Genomic DNA, 20,181 nt, shown 5'->3' with positions numbered 1-20,181 from the left:
CCGGCGCTTCCGCCTCCGAGAGCTCCGCGGCCCCGCCCCGGCCCACCCAGGCGACGGATAACCTCTCGTGGGCGGGCCTGCCGACCGGGCCAACCATCTCGGCGCCGGGCGCGGAGCGGCGCCCGCCTCCTTCTACGTGCGAGGCCGACAGACGCCTGTAGTTTGCGGCGGCCGGGAACGTGCTGAGGGGTGTCGCCGCGAGCAGCCACAGCCTCCGCGCGCCTCGCAGTGCGTTCTGGGAAGCGTAGTTCTCGCGGGTCACTGCCGAGGACCTGGGCCCTGGAAGAAGTGTACGAATAGTTCCGACGCGTGGCGGGACCAGGGGTCTCGGGGTGTCTAGAGACCAAGCTGTAGGCAGGCTGATTTTCTCGGTGGGTCTCATGACGAGCTGTGACTGGGTAACCCCTTTCCAGGCCTCTGAGTGCTGGGGCAAGGGAAGGATGGGGTTCTTGCTCTTGGACGTGTTTGGGGTCCCCTGACCACCGAGCCGTGGTATCTAGAGCTGCTACTGTATTGTGCCGAAGCCTGGAGATGGTCATTGTGGGTCCTGGTGTTGGGATCCGGGCTGCCGTGGAATGTTGTAAAGAGGACTTCACTAAGTCCAGTGGAACCCTGACTCCGGCACAACCCAACCTAAATTGGAAAAGGGTTTCAGAAGCCACCCCACTACCCCGAGTACTGCAGTCCTCTTCCCTCCGTAGCGTGCCCTTCTGTAAGCTAGGAACCTAACCCGGGAAGTAAACTTATCTGTAGTTTCAGTTTTTGAGAAGAAAGTTCCTCTCTAGAGAGGAAATCTTACTTCCTGTAAGTACCCTCCGAAAGCCCCCATATTTGAGGAGAGTTTAGAAAACCAGGTCGTGTCACTTCTGGGAACACACATTTCAGTCTTAATGAAGTTTCACCCCGTTTCTTGAACAGAATACACCTCAAGCAACTGAAGGCAGTCGGACTCCCCAACAATGGATAAATTCGTCATTCGAACGCCCAGGATCCAGAATAGCCCGCAGAAGAAACAACTCGGAGGAAAGGTTTACAAACAAGCCACGATTGAATCTTTGAAGGTGAGAAGGGTCTGGGACCAGAGGAAATGTGCAAAGGGCTGTGATAAGGAAACAGTGCCAAAGGGTTCTATTGTGGGGGGTCGTGAGTATTTTTTGCTAAGCACCTTTCAGGGACTTTTAATTTTTCTTCTTTTTCTCTCTCTCTCTTTCTCACATACCCTGTACAGACTTTCATCGATTCCTGTACCTCTGCTACCCTGAATTAATTCAATTACTCTGGCTTTAGGGTATAGTTGCTAGCTAATAGAATCACCACCCCCTTGATTAAATTTTTTTTTTTAAGATTTATTTATCTTGGTTTTTCAAGACAGGGTTTCTCTATGCAGCCTTGGAACTCACTATAGACCAAGCTGCCCTCTAACTCTCTAACTCAGATATCCTCTGCCTCCCACACGCTGGATTAAAGGTGTGTGCCACCACCTAAGCAGTGTCTATTGTTATATGTATCTGTGTCTGTGTGTGGGTGTGTTTACTGAAGGCGTTGGATCTGTTTGGAGCTAGTACCGGAAGTGGGTGCTGGAGACTTAACTAGGGTCCTCTGCAAGAGCACTGTGGAGCAGGAATTCCAGTAGAATCATTGTATCTAGGGTAAACATTAGGATGAATTCATTACTTTCACTGTGTCTAGGGTAAACATCAGAATGCATAGCTGTTTTCTAGAAACACTTAGGCCTTGAGGAAATCTTTGTGGAAAACAGTGGTTGTTTTATGTACGCTATAGAGTTGTTTTTCTGACCGAATTTTACAGACTTTTGCATGACTTGGGTCACAAGACAATCCTGGCACACCAGGAATGTCTTGCATTATTGGGTACTGCAAACAGTTCTAGATACAGACCAAAGTTGCGGGGCCGTGATGTTTTTCCTTCACAAAGCATATAGATTAGACAGGGGCTTTGATGTGAGGAACTTGTTTCACCAACAACTTTTGTGTAACAATCAGTACATACACTTTTGCATGGCTGCTAGAGATTCAGTCACAAAGGCTTTAATTAACATCCTGCCTCTCTCTCTTCGATCTTCCTGTGGAACCCAGGACACCGACAGAGCATGCTCTCAACCACCCCTGAGCCAACATCTCTATCCCAAAAGTTTTTGTCAGGAATAGTAAAGTTTCAGGTAGGACACTGTATGCTCTAGACCAGCAGTTCCCAACCTGTAAGTGGCGAATGACCTTTTCGCAGAGGTTTCCTGAGATCATCAGAAAACACAGATATTCACTTTACAATCATAACGGTAGCAAAGTTACAGTGATGAAGTAGCAACAAAATAATTTTAAGGTTGGGGGTCACCACAATATAAGGAACTATATTAAATGGTCTCAGCGTTAGGAAGGTTGAGAACCGCTGCTGAAGACAAACCTAGTACAGAGTGAGTGGTGGTGCTTTGTAGTTCCCTGGTATCTTCATTTAGAGTGCTTTGGCCAAATTGTAGCATATGGCTCCCTGGCTATGAGCTCCACCTGGGACCTCAGAGATTTAAACGTACTGTTTGCTCCCTGGAACTAAGTTTGATTCCATCTAGTTAGGAAGAGGCAAGGAGTGTTTACAAGTAATCGGTGGAGCTAAGTGTGCTGGTGCTCCCTGGGAGATCTTGGCCTTAGAAGGCTAAGGCAGGAGGATGGAGAGTTCAAGAACGTAATGGGTTGCAGAGCAGGACTGTCTCAGGAAAAGGAAAGAAATGTGTTAGGACTGTAACTGAGTGGTAGGGTGCTGTATGTGAACTTCCCCCGACCCCCAGTCAGCCTCCATCACCACATCAAAAACAATGAAAAAGCAACAATCACTAAATGCTGGATGTATTATGATTGTGCTGAAGACACATAGAAAGTCCAGAGAGTCCCCTTGTACTTCTTCTGCATTTCAGACTCATTTTTAGGTTTCCTTGTCCGTTTCTCTATCCATGCGATTCCTGATGTTGTGCTCCCCAGAGCTCTGCCTTGTTGTGTGTGTTTGGCCAGAGTAACCCTATCCATCCTGATGCTCTCTGTGTATGTGGCTGACACACCTGCATCTCCAGTCTAGAGTCCTATGGGTGAGGGCGGATCTGGGGCTAGAAATGGTGGTGGTGAGGCAGCGTTCTGAGCACGTGGCTTAGATCCCAGATGTGTTCTTTTCCTGGGTACCCCCATAGACTTACAGACCTGTATTGGAAAGCAGTGAAGAGAGGCCGCCAAGATATTTTTCGGGGTGGGGACGGTGCTGGGATTAAACTGCAGGCCTCTTGAATGGTGGAGCTGTATCTAGATCACCATCCCCCAGATCTCTGTTCTTTTGCATCTACAGTCCTTTTGTCAGGAATGTTCTTAGCCCATTCTCTTGGAAGCAGTTACAGTATAGTGATTAAGAATACGCTGCAGCCAGGCAGGCAAGATGGCTCAGCAGGAAAAAGGCGCTGGCTGCCAAGCCTGAAGATTTTAGTTCAGTCTGGGAAACCACACGGTAGCCGGGAGAACTGGCTCCCATAAGTTGCCTTTCTGTCCGTCTCCTGGGCACAGTACCACTCCGATCAGAGGAGGATGGTCTTCGTGTCATTCGTATGACTTAAGTGCGATCCTCTTATGCTTTATCAAAATTGCTTCTTTGCTGTCTGTGTCCTGCTGCGCTCTGAGCTTCTTGAACACATGTGTCCTAATGGTTCTGCATCCCTGCTGCCTGGCACAGGTAGGATATTTTCCTAAACAACCAAGTCATCTAGAACTCTAGAAGTCTTGGCGTGACACATGAAACCTTTCCTGTTTGGTTCCAACATGACTTATGTTTGTGGCTCTCCATTTAAGTGTAGACATTCCAGCCACTCCCCTTTTCTTTCTTCCTTCTTTTATGCTTGTCTCTTTTAAGCTGTTAGGGCTTTCTTTTGACTTGATGCTGGTTCCTTTTCCTGTAAAATCTTTCTCTTTGTTTTTACAGAGTTAATTTCTACCCATTTATCTACCCAGTCAAGAACTGCTTTCCTTGTGCAACTTAGCTCATAAGTGACATGAATGTAGGGACTCTGAAATATTTAGCTCTGTGCCCTTGGAATACGTTAGTGCCTGCTACATATTAAGGAGTCGTTAAAATTTTTTACATTGAATGTTGACCTATTTCCTGCTCGCTTTAAGGGAGTTAGCCCTTCCACCTTTAGTTCCCTTTCTCTTTTAAAAATTTTATTCATTTTTAAAATGTGTCTTTTGCCTGCATGAATATATATACACCATGTGCAGCCAGGACCTGTGGAAGCTAGATAAGGGCATCAGACCATCAGGGATCTAGAATTACAGACCACTGTCAGCTGCCCTATGGGTGCTGGAAACTGAACACGAGTCCTCCGGAAGAGCAGACAGTGCTCTGAACTGCTGAGCCCTCTCTCCAGCCCCTGAAAAGGGTTGTGATAGGAAAATGTTCTACAATTGTTACTGTGAAACAACTTTATGCTCAGTACTATATGGGGTACTACAGGAAACATAAGAGAAATCTGAGATCAAAATACAGGCCCCATGAGACTTCCAATAAAGGCATGAGAGATAATAACAATATGAATGTGATTTATTATACAGTTGTCGTATAGGCAGTAAAGAAGGGAGCAAGTCAGGTATGGTGACATGTCTGTCATCTCCACACTTGGGAGATAAATGCGGGAAGATCAAGGAGCTTAAGATCATCCTAGGCTGCTTAGCAAATTCAAGGCCAGCGTGAGCGATATAAGACCCCAATCTAAAACGACTGTTTCAGTGGTTAGAGACGTCTGTGTGACCAGTGTCTTAAAGTGTGGAAAGGAAGACTGGCCTGGGTAAGGAAGGCAGCAACACAAAACCATGAGTGTCCTTGCTGTTCCGTTTCCATGTGCTTCTGTGTGTTTACTTTCATATGTACAGTGACTAAGTTTTAAAAGGAAGTGGGGCTAAACTACATGTGATTTAGAGAATTTGCTAGATCCACTCTCTTATTCCCCTCCACCAGCATCATGCTTTAGCTCTAGTTTTTATTTGTCTGGAGACAGAGCATCACAGTGTAGCCCAAGCTGACTTGCGGTCTCCCTCCTGGCCACCCGTGTTGCCATGGTGGCCAACTAGCGGTCTGGTTTAATGTGAGAATCTGCTGGAGGTTGAGGCCTTATTTTCCTGACAACTCCCAGTAACATCCAGTCTGCAGAATTGTCATAGGAACACAAGTAATGCGTGGTGGGGGGCTGACTGAGCTCCATGCCTGGGATGTAGGAAAGATTCACAGGCTTCCCCCCCCTGTGCAAAAGGCACTTGCTGCCAAGCCTAACTAAGGACCTGGGTTTGATGACCCAGGACATAAATGGCGGCAGGAGAGACCCAACTTAGAAGCTGTCTTCTGACCAACGCATATGCCCTGTGACCTAGGCATGCACAAAATAGATGAATAATATATATATATATATAAAGTTTAAAGGCTTGGATAGTAAAATGAAAGCTCAAGTTGAGGTTATTGTGGTGATGATAATGATGACATTTATTGAGACTGTTTAATAGGCCAGACGTTATGCTAATACTTTACAGATATTAACTCTTAAGTCTTAGTAACAGCTCTGTAAGGTATGGTTTTATCCTTTAGGGATGAAGATTCCTGGGGCTGGAGACATAGCTCAGGGGTTAATGTTGTTGCTTCTTTTCAAACTCTACTTTATTTGGGGTTCCTAAAGCCTCTACCTCCCTTCCAAACTCCCAGTCCTAGGTAGGAGATAAAGAAGGTTAGAAGGGAAAGGGGATGTAAGGGTTGTCGGGTCCTTTTGGGGGCAGTACCCATCTCAGTCATCGGGGTACCCAGCAGTCAGGTAACCAGCAAAGGCAGCAAGCAGCGTTCTCTCCACCACCACGCATTCTCCCTCTGGGCTCTCATGTTCATATCCCTCCGAGTCCTCAGAATTCAACTAACTCCAGCTGGCAAAGACCATGACCCTGCACTAGGCAGTTATCAGCTGTGGGCAAACCAAAGGACAAACTAAAATCCCACACTTGGGATTAAAACAAATACATGTTTTCATAACATAACTGAGTTTTTAAAGAAACCAACACTTCCATTACAGGTTAAGAGTACTGACTGTTCTTCCAGAGGACTGGGATTCTATTCTCACCACTTAAGACAGCTGATGCCGTCTTCTGGCCTCTGAGGGCACCAGGAATATACAAGGCGACCAGGCAAAAATCCATACACATTAAAAAAAAAAAAAAAAGAAGAAGAAAGAAAGAGAAAGAAAGAAACCATAGAGAGATGAGGTGGTTTGCCTAACACCAGTACAGAATTAAGTGGCAGAGCTGGGATTGGAACTTGGCAATCTGAGTCCATAGAGTCTGCCCACAAAACCTAAAAAGAAAGTACAAGTTTCTGAATGCCAAGCTGGAGAGGTATAAAAATCTTAGAATCGTTTGACTTCTGTTATCAGCGTATTACAAGTAATTTCGCCAGTCTTATCTCATTCAATAAAAGGGATACTTGGTGGAACTCATGTAGAGCACATTTAAATGGTAAAGGTTAATTTGGTTAATCTCTTTTGCTCCTTTAGGAAGTGATTTCTTCTATTAGTTCCAAGAACACTTTTTTCCCTTTTTTTACTATTATTAAACGATATAGAATATGGCAGTTCTTTCCGGTTTTGCATTTCAGAATGCTTTATGAACCTTTCCCATGTAGGATTGACCAGCTAGTGTGTTATCTCCTGCCCCAGCCAGTGGAACGGCACTCACACTACTGCTTGTGAGTGATCATTTTTTATGGTCACTTTTGTTTAGCCTGGCATTGCAGCCATCCCCGTGTGGAGGACCAGATGGAAAGCATTACCTTTCCGGTGACAACTGTCCGGTACTCAGATTAGCCTTCCCTGGTATAGTCTGCACCCACTTCTCTTGTGTCTGCTTGCGTTCTAAGTAATGCCCGTAAGCATTTGCAGTGCCTCTTCATTGGATGCAGTGAGGATGGTGGTATAAGCTTGTAATCCTGTTACTCCAGAACTCAGAAGGTCATAGTTGAAGATCATCTTCAGCGCTTAGTGAGTTCAAGGCTAGGAGCCTGGCTGCATTAGCATATACTCTGCCCTCCAAAAAAGTAAAACATAGTTATAAGAAAATATTTCTTTTTTTCCCCCCTCTCTGATTTCTGCCCTTACTTTTTAGACCTGAGATTATTATACAATCGTTTTTGTTTCATTTTACCTCCTGTGCATTGAGGTTGGGGAGATAAACTAAGAATAAATTGTTCTGACCCTCCAGTTGTAGTCTAGTGGGAAAGACTAGACTACAACTGGAGGATAATATAATAACGAGTGGATAATAAATGCTACACAGAGAGGAGCGTGGTCAGAGGCAGCGGAAGGCCTGTTTCAAGGAAGACTGGACGCTGACGAGACTCTTTAAAAGGTACATGCTTATCAGGCAAAGGAAGACTGTCCTAGGAAGTGGGTGTGAAATACTGTTTGGGCAGTGGCTGAAAGGATCCCATGTCCTGGAAGATCTCTTATGTCAAGCTTAAGAGTTTTAGAAGAATTTAAACTAAGAATCTCTTAGTCAGCAAAAGTGGCAGACAAAAAGTAAAAAAGTATAGTTGCTTTTATAATTGAAAATTGAAGCTAGGCACTGTGGCTCACACCTGTAATCCCAGCACTCGGAGAGGCAGAGGCAGGTGGATCACTGCAAGTTCGAGGCCAGCCATGTATACAAAGCAAGTCCAGCCAAGGCTACACAGAGAAACCCTGTCTCAAAAAAAAAAAAAAAAAAAAGAAAGAAAAGAAAGAAAGAAAGAAAATAGAATATCTTAGAGCCTGAAGTATTTACGCACATCTTTAATCCCAGCACTCCGGAGGCAGAGGCAGGTGGATCTCTGAGTTCCAGGTTAGCCTGTTCTGCAGAGTGAGTTCCAGGACAGCCAGGGCTGTTACACAGAAACCCTGTCTTGGGGGGGGGGGGGGGAATGTTTAGACTTTTTTGGTCCATAAATCGAAATAATCTGATTTGGGATTCCTGACTTGTTTCCAACTATGTATAGATGGTAGATTAAAAGTCTTTGATAAAACAGGCATGGTGGCACATACTTTTAATCCCAGCACTGAGGAGTCAAAGGTAGGCAGATCTCTGTGAATTCGAGACCAGCAAGGACTACAAGAAAGAAAAATCCTAAGGTTCCAAGAAGAAATAGGAAGTTGAAACCTAGAGCCGTAAGTAGAAGAGGAAGCTGAGTTGGTTGGCGTTACTGAAAGCAGCTGTAATGCTTAGAGGCTAGATGTTAAAGTCAGAAAAGTTAGCATGAAGTCTAGAGTAAAACCAGGAAACTCCAAAAGCATAGGTGAATGTATGTTTCCTGTTAAAACACTGAACATCCTAGAGTACACAAGACTCCAAAGGAAACCAGCCTTCTTACAGAGAATTCATGATTCAAACACTATGAGACAGTAAACTACAAAGAGAGTGAATGAAAAGGTAGATGTAATAAATTATCTGTCCAAGAAATGGAGATGAGAGAGCAATCTGAAATCTTGGTATTTGTAATGTTCACAAAGATTTATCATGTTCACAAAGATTTTTAAAAGGAAAAGAATAACAATAAGAATGAAAAGAGAAGCAAACTGTCCAGTGAAAACTACATGTTTGTTGAAGCAGAAACATCGTGAACAGGTTAAAAGTAGACAAGATGTAGCTAAGGAGAAAAATGGTGAATTGGAAGCTTAATAATAAGGAAATAATTTAGAATACATCACACAGAAATAAAAGAAATATGAAAAGACATAATAGGAGTTTTTGAAAGACATATTCTAAAAATGGCAACATTTAAATGAAAGAAGTATAATCACTTTTAAGGTGTGAAGAAAAACAAGATTAAAGAACACTCAGGGCCAAGGGTGATGGTGCGTACCAGTAGTCCCAGCACTCTAAAACTTCAGACAAGAGGATGGAATATTTGAGGGTACACAGAACCTATCTCCAAACAAAACAACAACAATAAAATTCAGTCTGTTTAACAGAAGATCAGAAAGGAGACAAAAAGTAAGGGGAAAAAATATTTCTGATGAGTAACAAATACAGATGGGCTAAATAAAGATGTTGGAAAATAGATCCTTAGTATACACTGCAGCAGAGGAGTCAGAGAATAAAGCAGAACAGCAGCCACCACTTAGACCATGAAGACACAGAGAAGATGAAAGTAAGCATGTGGGAGATAGTATACAAGAAAGTCCGGAGTTTATTAAAGCAGCATTTATAAGAATAAAAATACATGGGGGAAGAAACCCCAATACCTGTTAGGGTAGTAGATTTCAAGATTCTGAGATATTTGTGTAGAATAATAGGATTACTATTCAGTACTTCCTAGGTCAGCTCTAGCTATGTATACCACTGTGACTACAGCAAGAAAATACGGTTGATGAGAAAAGCGTGACTTTTTAACCATTTAACTCTTAATAGTAGTTTATACTGCAGTAGCACATAGGAAAAGATTTTTCTCTCATTTTTGATTGAGTTCCTTAGGGCTGAGAACAAAGAGTGGATATAAAATGGCATTCCCAAAAGAGAATCTAGACCATCTCTTTGGAAGTTATGCAGGCTGTACATGAAGACTAGTTTCAGAATCCTGAACCCATGACCTGCTGTAGACCATAAGGAAGGTGGAAGTGAAAGGAAAAGAGAGGAACATTCCTCTCTAAAGTAAGAGCTCTGTTGTAGTTTCATTTGGAGAACTCAACTCTGTCCCCGGGCTTAGTCAACACCTAGGCCAGATCCATGCTTGGGAAAGTCCAAAAACAGTTGCTGGCTGATGCCAGAGCGGAAGTGACGGCCGTTATCTTGGGAGTTTTTTTAAGGAGAAGGATGTGGGCAATCCTAGGAGAGAATGCCGAGTGACCTGGGTTCAGTACAGGGAGTGGGTACATAGGAGGACTTGGGGCCCCTACAGAAAAAGTCTGTGAAGGAGGTTGCCCAAACTGGAGACTTTGTTCTTTGTTGTGTTTAGAAAGCAGACAGAACAGTGGCTTTTGTTTTGACTTTTTTATGTTTATTTATTGTGGGTGTCTAGAGGTCAGAGGGCAGCTTGCAGTTCTGTCATGTAGGTTCTAGGGATCAAGCTGAGGTGTTCAGGTTTGACAGCACCCATATCCTCTGAAACATTTTTCCAGCTCTTTTTATGACATTTCATACACTTCATTACATTTTCTTACATCCCACCGTCCTTTCCCCACAGCCAGGCCCCTGCCTCCCTGCAAACAGTCCCCTCTCTGTTGACATGTCACATATATTCCATTACTCCCCTTTGTTCCCCTCCCTGTAGGTCTCCTTCCCTCTCTCAGTCGTGTGTGAGTGTGTGTGTGTGTGTGTGTGTGTGTGTGTGTGTGTGTGTGTGTGACAGCCAGAAGAATCATTACCAGCATAGCAGGTGTTCCAGGTGAGTTCTCAACAGGTGGCTCTCCAAGGAGCTGCAGAAACGTCCTACCAGAGGCTGCCAGTTTAGAGGACACTAAAACCTGGTCAGCGTTGAGTCTTTTCCTTGCTGTCCTCCTAGCTTTGAACCTAAAAAGTAAAACCAGGAGCTGGGAGCTGGGAAACAGGGAGGCAACGTATCCTCCTCTCACCCTTTGCTTCTAGGCCAGAAGCAGACCCATGTTGTCCCTCCAAGGGCAGGAGATAAGGTTTTTACGGGGGTTTTTATAACATGGCTATACTGAAGTTTCTCAGAGAAAACCGCACACATGCGTGATGTGAACACATAAGGACCCTCAGAGCTCTGAGGCCCCTCCTGACCCTACCTGCCCACCTCGGCAGTTAATAGAAGCCAACGTAAGATAGTTGATTTTCTTCGGTTTTTAGATGCCGGGTTTCTCTGTATAGCCTTGGCTATCATGGAACTCCCTCAGTCGACCAGGCTGGCCTCAAACTCAGAGATCCATCTGCCTCTGCCTCTGCCTCTGCCTCCCAAGTGCTGGGATTACAGGTGTGCACCACCACTCCTGGCTCATTCAATATAAAAGCTATTATACGTTTTTACTTTTTGTCTGTCACTTTTGTTTACTAAAAGATTTTTGGTTTAAATTATTCCAAAACTACAAAAAAAAAAAAAATCACATGACAGTACAAAAGCTATCCTATCTCCTCCCCTATATTCCTAATCCCTCATGTTTTACACTTAATGGAAGCATGAAAATCAGCTTTAAGGTGGCAGCTTCTTCTGGGAAGGAAGAAGGGAAGGGTGTAAAGGGACTTAAAAGTTTATAATGCTTTTTTTTTTATGGAAATGGCAAAATAATAATCTCTTTAAGTAGTGGGTTGCTCTCTCTACCTTTCGGTGTGTTTGAAGTTTTCAGAAAAAAAAAATTCAGAAAAAAAGTTTGCGTTTTCTCCTTTGGGAAGCAGGGAACTGTTTGTGTGATTTGTCGTTGAAGGTAACGTGGTTTTACGATGCCCTGCTCTGCGCATGCAGATGAAGAGCTCTGAGGTTCATTCACCTTAGCACCGTTGTTCTTCTTCCCCACGCCTGCTCAGTACCTCTCACCACTAAGTGCCCAGTGGTGCCTGGCATGGCGAGATTAAAAGTTGCACTTTTCCTAATAGATGCAGCTCTCCTCCTGATTTGCAGTAAGCAGGACCTGCTTTTAAGCAATTACCCATCATTTGGGGCCATCCAACACACTGTGCTTTGGTTCAGGTCATAATCAATAATTCATATGTCAATAGGAGAGCCATTAGCTCAGGTGAAGGCAGATGTCTTTCTAATGAAAATGTTCCATTTTCCAAATGACTTTTCTTTTTTGCAGAGAGTTGTGGTTGTAGAAGACATAAAAAGATGGAAAACTATGCTGGAGCTTCCTGACCAAACCAAAGAAAACCTAGTTGTGGCCTTACAAGAACTGAAGAAGAAGATACCATCCAAGGAGGTGTTGAGGTCAACGAGAATAGGTGTGTTCCCATGCTCTGTGAAAAGTCCTTTTGGTGTGTCTTCCTGTACAACACTCTCCAACCGTCCAGTATTTTCACACTGAAGTGAAAATACACAATACATAGTCTTCAATCTTCTAAATTTTTTGTTTGCATTTTCTTGTATGTTGGGAGTAGGGTTGGGTGTGTTTGCCGTAGAGCACATATGAAGGTCAGAGGACAGCTTGGTGGACATCAGTTTCCTCTCTCCAACATGTAGGTCCTGGGGATCAGACTCAAGCTGTCAGGTTTGGTAGCAGGCACCTTTACCCACTGAGCCATCTTGCCACACCTTCCCCTCACCTTTTGATTAGCGTTACCAGAGCTGCTCTGTTTAGTTCTTAAATAAGGTTTGAAAAGCCTGTATTCAATTTCTATAGTTACCATTTAGGCTGGTAAGTGATAGTGACATATAGGAAACATTTTGAGTGTGCTCCATGTTGACTGTGCAAAATGATTAAGACTTGGTTGTGACCTCGCGGAGCTGAGGGTTTGGTAGAGGTGGTGGTATGCACCAACAGGAGCAGTGCCCTACTGTAGCTATAAAAAGAAGCACACAAGGCACTCTTCTAATCTGGAGAGTCTGTGTGCCGTCCGAAAGAATAGAGCAGTCTCTGCAATCTGGGGACTTGAGAAAGGCTTCCTAGAGGAGGTGCCAATTCAGTTAAATCTTTGAAGAAGCTCAGCTTAATCTGTCATCAGGGGCAATAAGTGGCAAGGCCTGCTTGAGAAAACAAAACGATAGCAACATTTGTCGCCGTGTCGTTTATTAGAGCTTTGGAGATGTTACAGAGGTAAGGGAGGGACCACGTTGAATTGCCATTTTAGCACAGCACACAACTGTGGAGAATATGCAAGGGAGGAACAACATGTGTTCCTCAAGCTGCTCTCGGTTCCCCAGGGAGTGCAGGGCAGTGTTTCACAGCTGCTGCTCCTGCCCTCACTTGTGCAGCCATCGCCTCCTCTGCCTCCCCTTGACCTCTTGTTCCTGAGACGCAGGAGAGAGCAGCGTCACACTGGCACGAACAGCTGGGAAGAGCTGTGCAGAGTCCCCAGGGAGCCCCAAGAGTCTTGGAGTTGCACCCCTGTAATATAAACCAGAATCTGAGGAAATTAGATGCTTAAAGAACATAAAACCTATCATTAGAGCCAAGGAGATGCTCCCATCTGCTGCAGGATTTGCTGTCTTTATAGGTTGTGGTCGCTAGAGGGCAATAAGACCATTCACATGAGCCTGTGAGGGCTTTCCGCCAGTAGAGGGTACTAGTGCTTAATATTTTATGACCTGTTTATTTACGCAGATATATATATGTATGTATGTGACCCTGTTGAGACACATACCATAGATGCCAGACACGATCAGAACCTAAATCTCAACAGAATGAGCTAGAACGGTCCTAAAAGGCAGAACAGGTGACCATTTTAAAAACCACTCCTATTTGACTTTTGCGTGCAGTTGGGAACGCTTTCAAGAATGGTGTTTCAGGTATCCATGAGGTTTGACTTAGCAGGAATTGGAATCCATTCAACTTTTGAACCCTGACCTTACTTAAGCCTTCCTTAAACTTGAAATTGCATGGCATGTAGGGAGTTCTTGGTTTCTTTACAGCTGCATCAGATGAAAATCTTATTTGCATCATTTCCTGAGAATGTTTATGCTTCAACTTTTAGCCTTCCTGCCTGGCCCTACCTTGCGGGATGAAAGCAGCAAATATCTGCAGAGTGTCTTCTGTGTGCTGGGTGCAGTGGTGTAAAAGGGAGACAGGAATTGGTCTCTTCGTTTTGGAGCTTTAGGTCTTACAGAGTGATGGGCGGTTTAGGAAGGCTTTCTTTGTTCCGTGGTGTAGTACTCTGACAGCGGGGAGAACTTGGCCAAGTGTAGGGAAGTAGGAGAGAAAGTGTTGAAGAATGTGTCAGGCAGAGGACGCATCGTGGAAGCCGCATAGAGCGTGGAGGTGGGAGCGAGAACACGGGCGTGTTCCAGAAGCTCCGAGTTGTTAGGTGTATTTAAGATGTAATATGCCAGAGAGTGTGGCAAGAAACGTGGCTGAGAGACGGTCTGCACCAGATGGAGAAGGCTTTTTGTAAGCGATTCAGAACTGCTTGGTTTTGGCAATATATTAGTTATCTATTACTGTACAAAATTGCTCTAAAATGCAGCTGCATCAGAGAGCATTATGTCACATAGTTTCTCTGACGGTCAGCAATCCAGGAGCCAATTGATGTGAGTGGTTCTGACTCAGGGTGGGTTTAGTTGGTTTGGTTTGATAGGGGTCCTTACAATGAGCCTGGCTTTGCAGTTTAGAATGACCTTGAGCTCCTGATTAGAGATGTACACCACCCATCCTGGCTGTTCATTGTCTTCTAAGAGCTGTCGCTGGGCTGTTGGTTGGAACTGCAGTCCTCCGAGGGGCTTCTAAGACAGCACACTTCAGAGGGCTGCTCAGAGAAGGCTTAGTTCCTCACCACATAAGATCCTCGTGGCTGCTCCTCGCAGTAGCTGACTTCCCTGTAGCCAGGGATACCACAAAGAACAAGAAAGTGAAACAACCACCAATTCAGAAGCCGTAATTTGCTGTTTGTTTCTTTGGTTGATTTTTTTTTTTTTAACAGTTTTACTGTGTATCCCAGGTTGGCCTGAAGCTCGCTGTGTGCCCGAGCTAGCCTCAAACTTGTGATTGTCTTGCCTCAGGCTCTCAAGTGGCAGTTTTACAGGCCGAGCCACCATGGTTTGCAACCATTCTCTCTTTTATTTTCTATTTCCTCCTGAGATTCTATGTTAAATCTGTTCTTCATATTTTTATGTCATATTCTTTATTCCCTTGTCTCTCTCAGCATCCTAGCTAATTTCTTCAGATATGTGTCTTCCAAACTACTAATTCTCTTTTCTGTTGACTCTAACTCATTCATGTGCTCTTTATTTCCTATTTTCTCTAAAACCATAGAACATCCCAGAGGAAATGTCCAAAAAAAGATGTTGGATGCAGCCTTTAATCCCAGCAGTCAACAGGATCTCTGAGTTTGAGACCAGCCTGGTCTACAGAGTGAGTTCAAGGGCAGTCAGGGCTACATAGAGAAACCCCATCTTAATAAACAAAACAAACAAACAAAAAAAGTATTGGATACATAAAGCTGAAAGTGAAGAAAGATTATAGCCCTTTTAGTGGGAATCATTTATTATAAACATATAGCTAGGAACCGAGGAGATAGAAATAGATAAGCCTTTACAGGGAAACTGTAAGGAAAGCAAAGAGCCGAGTCCAAAATCCTGACACACACAAATATTTAAGGGATTTTAGGACCGTACTGAAAAAGTTGGCTAAAGAGACCAAAGAGAATGTTGTCATTGGAATGAAAAGAAAGAGTCAGGGCTTGTGAGGAGGTATGGTCAGTCTTATCCATGGTTATCACTGGGCCAAATAAGCTTAGTCTAAAAATGGCACTGGATTATAAAATAAAGTCATTAGTGATTTTAGGATGGTCTCAAAGGCAAGGTTGGGGGCAGGAACTTGAAGAGCAAAGAAGGGGTACAGAAATGACCCTGAAAAGGGAAAATGCTTTTGAGGAGTTTGGTATTAAATGAGAGGTGACAGAATGAGACAGGGAAAAGGTAGATTAGTCCAGGGTTTTAAGATAGGGGAGACTCGTCACACACTGAACACTAATGAGAACTCTACTGGTGGGGCTGAGCGGGCATTGGACAAAGCCTACAGGGTGAGGTCTGTGCTGAAACTAATGAGCCGCGTGGAGATCAGCGCGGGCCGCGCATCCTTTGATCTGCGTTTTATTTTCGATCTACACTAATTCATTCACTTGACGCCTATGGAGGACCTTGGTACTCCATGCCTTACACTGTGTGCCAGAGAGTGACGCTGGTCTGTGTTTGTGAGATCCACATAGCTCTTGCTTACAGAGTAAGCATGTGAGTGCGTGCGTAATTATAGTTGACCTTTGCAAACATGAAAGGCAGGGCACGCACCAGAGCCTGTGGGGGTGCAGTGGCACCCCCGTCTCTCAATGGGTCGGGAAGGGTTTTCACAGAAATATGGTTCGCCGAGTCGGAATGAGCTCCTGTTCATTCCGGGCAGAGGCATGGGGAAAGAAAGGAAAGCCTGAAGACTAACAGTGCATTAGAATGCGGCATGGTGAAGGTGGCAAGGGCAGGGCTAGTGGGCCTGCATGAAAGGAAACTGGGCAGCTGGGCAGCCAGCAGGGTCTGGACTGTATCTCCAGCATGTGTTTTCTAGGGTCTAGTTCCCAGATCTGGTCCAGTAATGTATGTTTTAAAGAAAGGGTGCTGGCTTTGGGTAAGCTTAGAAAGTGCTACATTATTATCTCCTCTCTCTTGGAGACTTTCATCATAATTTTTCATGTACCCAGCTGAGAGAAACCTAGTAAGAAAGAAAAGTGGACGGGAAGGTAGTTCTGTGATAGAGCACGGGTCTAGTTTGCACAAGGCCCTAGGTTCTATCCCTCATACTGTCAAAATGAATAGACAGACAAACAAGCCTGTGCATCTTTGGTTTTGGTTTTGGTTTTGGTTTTGGTTTTAACTCTGGGTCACTCAGGAAAGTGTTTAGTAGAATTTCTTATTAGCAACCTATAAGGTTACAAAAATACACTGTTGTAACCATTTGATGCTCCTTTTTTTTGTTTGTTTGTTTGTTTGGCTGGTTGATTTGGTTTGGTTTGGTTATTTTTGAGACGGGGTTTCTCTGTATAGCCTTGGCTGTCCTGGATCTTGATCTATAGAGCAGGCTGGCTGTGAACTCGCAGAGATCGCTTGCCTCTGCCTCCCAAGTGCTGGGATTAAAGGTGTGCACCACCACATCTGGCCCATTTGATGCTTGTAAGCCGTGGGATGTATGACTGGAGCTTCTGGTGGCTGAGAAGAAGGTAAAGGTGAGGGATACCTGGGCCACGGAGACCACGTGGGCAGCCGTGCCAGCGTTTGCTCAGCTGGTTCAGTGGCTGCTGTGCTGGCCACTTTTAAACTGTCAACTCGACCTAGAATCGTGGGAAGAGAGCCTTGAGGGGGAATGATCCGAATCCACTTGTCTTGTGGGCGCTTGTCTTGCAGGCATTTCTTTGGGAGATTGTCTTAGCTGGTAGAGGAAGTCCCAGGCTGCTATGGGAGGCCCCAGTCCCTGGTTCGGGGCCCTGCAGTATATGATGGACTAGCTAGAGAGAGCCAGCCGAGCGAGCGTAAGCAAGCAAGGGCTCTGGTGTTCATGCTCCCTCTGCTCTTGACTGCAGTTGTGCGGCTTTGAGTGCCTTCCTTGACTCCCCAGCAGCAATGGTCTCTTACTTGGAATCGTCAGCCCGGGAAGCCCTTTTTCCCTAAGTTATTTTCTGCCATAGTATTTTATGACATCAGCCAGTGAAGCTAGAACAGCTACCACGTGCCAGGCACTGTAACGGATGCCTATGGTCAACACCAGTGAAGATCTCTACCCTGCCTGGGCATGGTGGCGCAGACTTATAATCCCAGTGCCCAGGAGGCTGAGGCAGGAGGGCCATGGGTTGGAGACCTTCCTGGACTACATAGTGAGTTCCTGGCTACAGAGACCTTGCCTCAAAAAAACAATTGATAACAAAAGGAAGTGAAGTACCGGAGAAGAAACAGAAGTCATTTATATAGTGGTGTATGACAAAAGCTCATGGAAAAGTAGGACCGGGAAGGTAGTTCTGTGGGTAAAGGCCCAGCAGTGAATGTGTCATCTGAACGCATGAGGGAACAGTGTGGCTCTGGTCGCTAGGGTGTGACATCATGAGAGCATGGAGGACTGACTGAGAACGGAGCAGAGACACTGCTTCCCAGAGAGCCCTTAGCTGGACTTTACAAGGACCGACTGTGGAAGCGGGGAAAAATGACAGCCCAGCGCCTCTCCTTTGTCACCAGAGCTGTCTCCTTCTTACTGGCCGTCCTGCCTGCACAGGGGCACAAATCTCCCTGCCACCTTTCCCTTGATGGCTGAATTCCTCTCAGTGTTCATTTGCACGCACAGTGCCCTTCTGGCCCTCTCACCTCCCCAGCGGGCTTTTCCTTCAGTCATGCTTCTCTCTCAGGACACAGTGATTTTGTTCTGTCCAAATCCAATGGTCTTGTCTCGGTTCTCATCTTCCAGACCTGTGACTTGAAACCATTGGTTATTTTCCTTTCTCTTGACATAGCGACACTGAACTGGCCACCACTTCGCTATTTTTAACCGGTTTCCCTCCCGGCCCTTATCTCAGTTCGTAATTACGTATTTAATTATTTACTGCTTTATTTTCTGTTTGCTAGGCAGTAACTCCTTGGCAGCAGGACCTTGCTGTTGGATGTACCAGAGTGTGTCTGGCCTTGGGAGTGCAGGACATGCTTGTCCCAGAGCGGGAAAGGACAGGTTTGGGCAGGGGTTCTCCATGGCTCTGCTCGCCTGCCATCTCTGTTTCTTGCTTCAGTCTGTTTTTCCTCAACAAGGAGGCTTCAGAAAGGGCGGCTCAGCCTCTAGCTGCTGCTCCAGCACACTAAGCCATGTGAACGGCTCAGTCTACCAGAGGCCTTCATCTAGACTGCTGTGCACCTCCTGTCTTCATCTGTTTGGGAATCTTAGAGCCTAGGAATGTTGTCCTCATTTGCATTCTGAAACTTTTCTTAAAATCTCATTAATCCAAAGGGCCAAAAAACAGATAGGTCAGAGAAATAGATTCTTATTTTCGTTTCCTGAGTGTTTGTAACATTATAAGTGTTTTGCCCTTCTTCCTTCCTTCCTTCCTTCCTTCCTTCCTTCCTTCCTTCCTTCCTTCCTTCCTTCTTTCCTTTTTCTTTTCTTTGTGTAAATTATTTGTGTTCTTATAAGTGTTTATCATTTTGGTTTTTCAAGACTGGGTTTCTCGCTGTAACAGCCCTGGCTATCCTGGAACTCACTTCTTAGACCAGAGTAGCCTTGAACTCATAGAGATCTGCCTACCTCTGTCTCCCAAGTGCTGGGATCAAAGGTGTGTACGACCATGCCCAGCCTGAGTTTTAAATTCTAACATAAACCCTTTTAATGGAAATGACCAGCTCAAGCAAGACTGTTAGACTAGAAATACATATTTGGAAGTAGTTTTCTAGGAAATTCTGTTTTGAATCACATAAGTGAATTAATTCTCTGAGTTAAAGAAATGACTAAAAGGTCAAAGGATTGAACCTGGAAGAAAATTCATGGTAAGGAAGTGGGAAGAGGGGCAGCTGAGGAGAGGCCAAGAGAATTGAGGGAGCAGTAGCAAGGCAGGGCAATGAGTGGCATGTGGGCGGGGGACAGTGTCTTCAGAGGCATTAGAAGCTGAGGGCCAGCTATGAGAAGGCCCTTGAGCCTTGCAGTTAGTCCTCAGGCCTCTGTGAGTGGACTCCTTTATCAGAAAACCAGTGGGCAAGGAGCATAGAGCAAGAAGGGAGGCAACCGAGGGCTGGCAGGCAGGCATGGGAGTCCAGGAAAGGCTCTGTCCATTGTGTTGACCTGCTTTCAGAGACACCTCAGCGCTTTAACTCATGATTGGTTAACTACAGTAAATAGCTACTCGTATTTTTATAGTGCTGTCACATCCGTGACCCATTTGACCTATGTAACAATCCTGTATAGTCACAATAATTATTTTCTCTATTTTGAAAATGGGAAAATTGGAGCTTTGCGAGTTTAAAGTAACTCGCTCTGAGTCAGACAACCAAATGATGAGCAACAGTACAAAGATGAACGTTCTTACACCAGGTCCCCCATGTCCCGACACCTGAAGGCCTGCCAAGCTAAAGTAAAGATGCCGGCAGGGTCACACTCCTGGAGGCTCCAAGGGACAGCTCCAGTCCTTCCTATAGGCTACCTGCATCTCCGTCTTCAAAACTACAACTGAAGTAGAACTCTCCTTACACCCCATCTCTGTGACCCTCCCTTCTACACACATACACACACACACACACACCTTGTCACAAATCAAGGTTATCACGTGACTACATTGAGCCACTTTGAAAAATCAAGGCTAATGTGATCTCAAGGCCCTTAGCCTTAAAATCACACCTAGAAAGTCCCTTTAGCCATATAAAGTAATGCAGTCAGTCACAGAGGTAATGTGGGCATCTCTTGGAACATCATTTTGTGTACCGTCATCCTCACTTCTGCCATATTGTTTCAGGCTTGCATGTTCTCCCTTCTTAAGCTAGTCTCACCTCCTTAAGTAATTATCAAGAGTGGGGAACACTGCCTCT

General features: G+C 45.0%; 1 protein-coding gene across 3 annotated transcripts in view; it reads left to right on the top strand.

The window, feature by feature from the left end:
• Positions 1 to 20,181, top strand: part of Tceanc2 (transcription elongation factor A N-terminal and central domain containing 2) — a 35,994-nt gene that overhangs the window by 599 nt on the left and 15,214 nt on the right. The window contains exons 1-3 of one of the 3 annotated variants that reach the window (XM_021635275.2): positions 123 to 290; positions 919 to 1,061; positions 11,798 to 11,939. In XM_021635275.2, the coding sequence (XP_021490950.1) occupies positions 960 to 1,061; positions 11,798 to 11,939 (244 nt within the window). In that variant the 5' untranslated portion in view covers positions 123 to 290; positions 919 to 959. Of the gene's footprint in view, positions 1 to 122; positions 372 to 918; positions 1,062 to 11,797; positions 11,940 to 20,181 lie in introns of those variants that run through there. The other 2 variants (XM_021635273.2, XM_021635274.2) reach the window with 2 other exon arrangements.

The sequence above is a fragment of the Meriones unguiculatus genome, chromosome 12 (assembly GCF_030254825.1).
Source record: "Meriones unguiculatus strain TT.TT164.6M chromosome 12, Bangor_MerUng_6.1, whole genome shotgun sequence".
NCBI lineage: Eukaryota > Metazoa > Chordata > Mammalia > Rodentia > Muridae > Meriones > Meriones unguiculatus.
The sequence above is the reverse complement of the archived record's forward strand: the minus strand, read 5'-3'. Positions and strand labels throughout refer to the sequence as shown.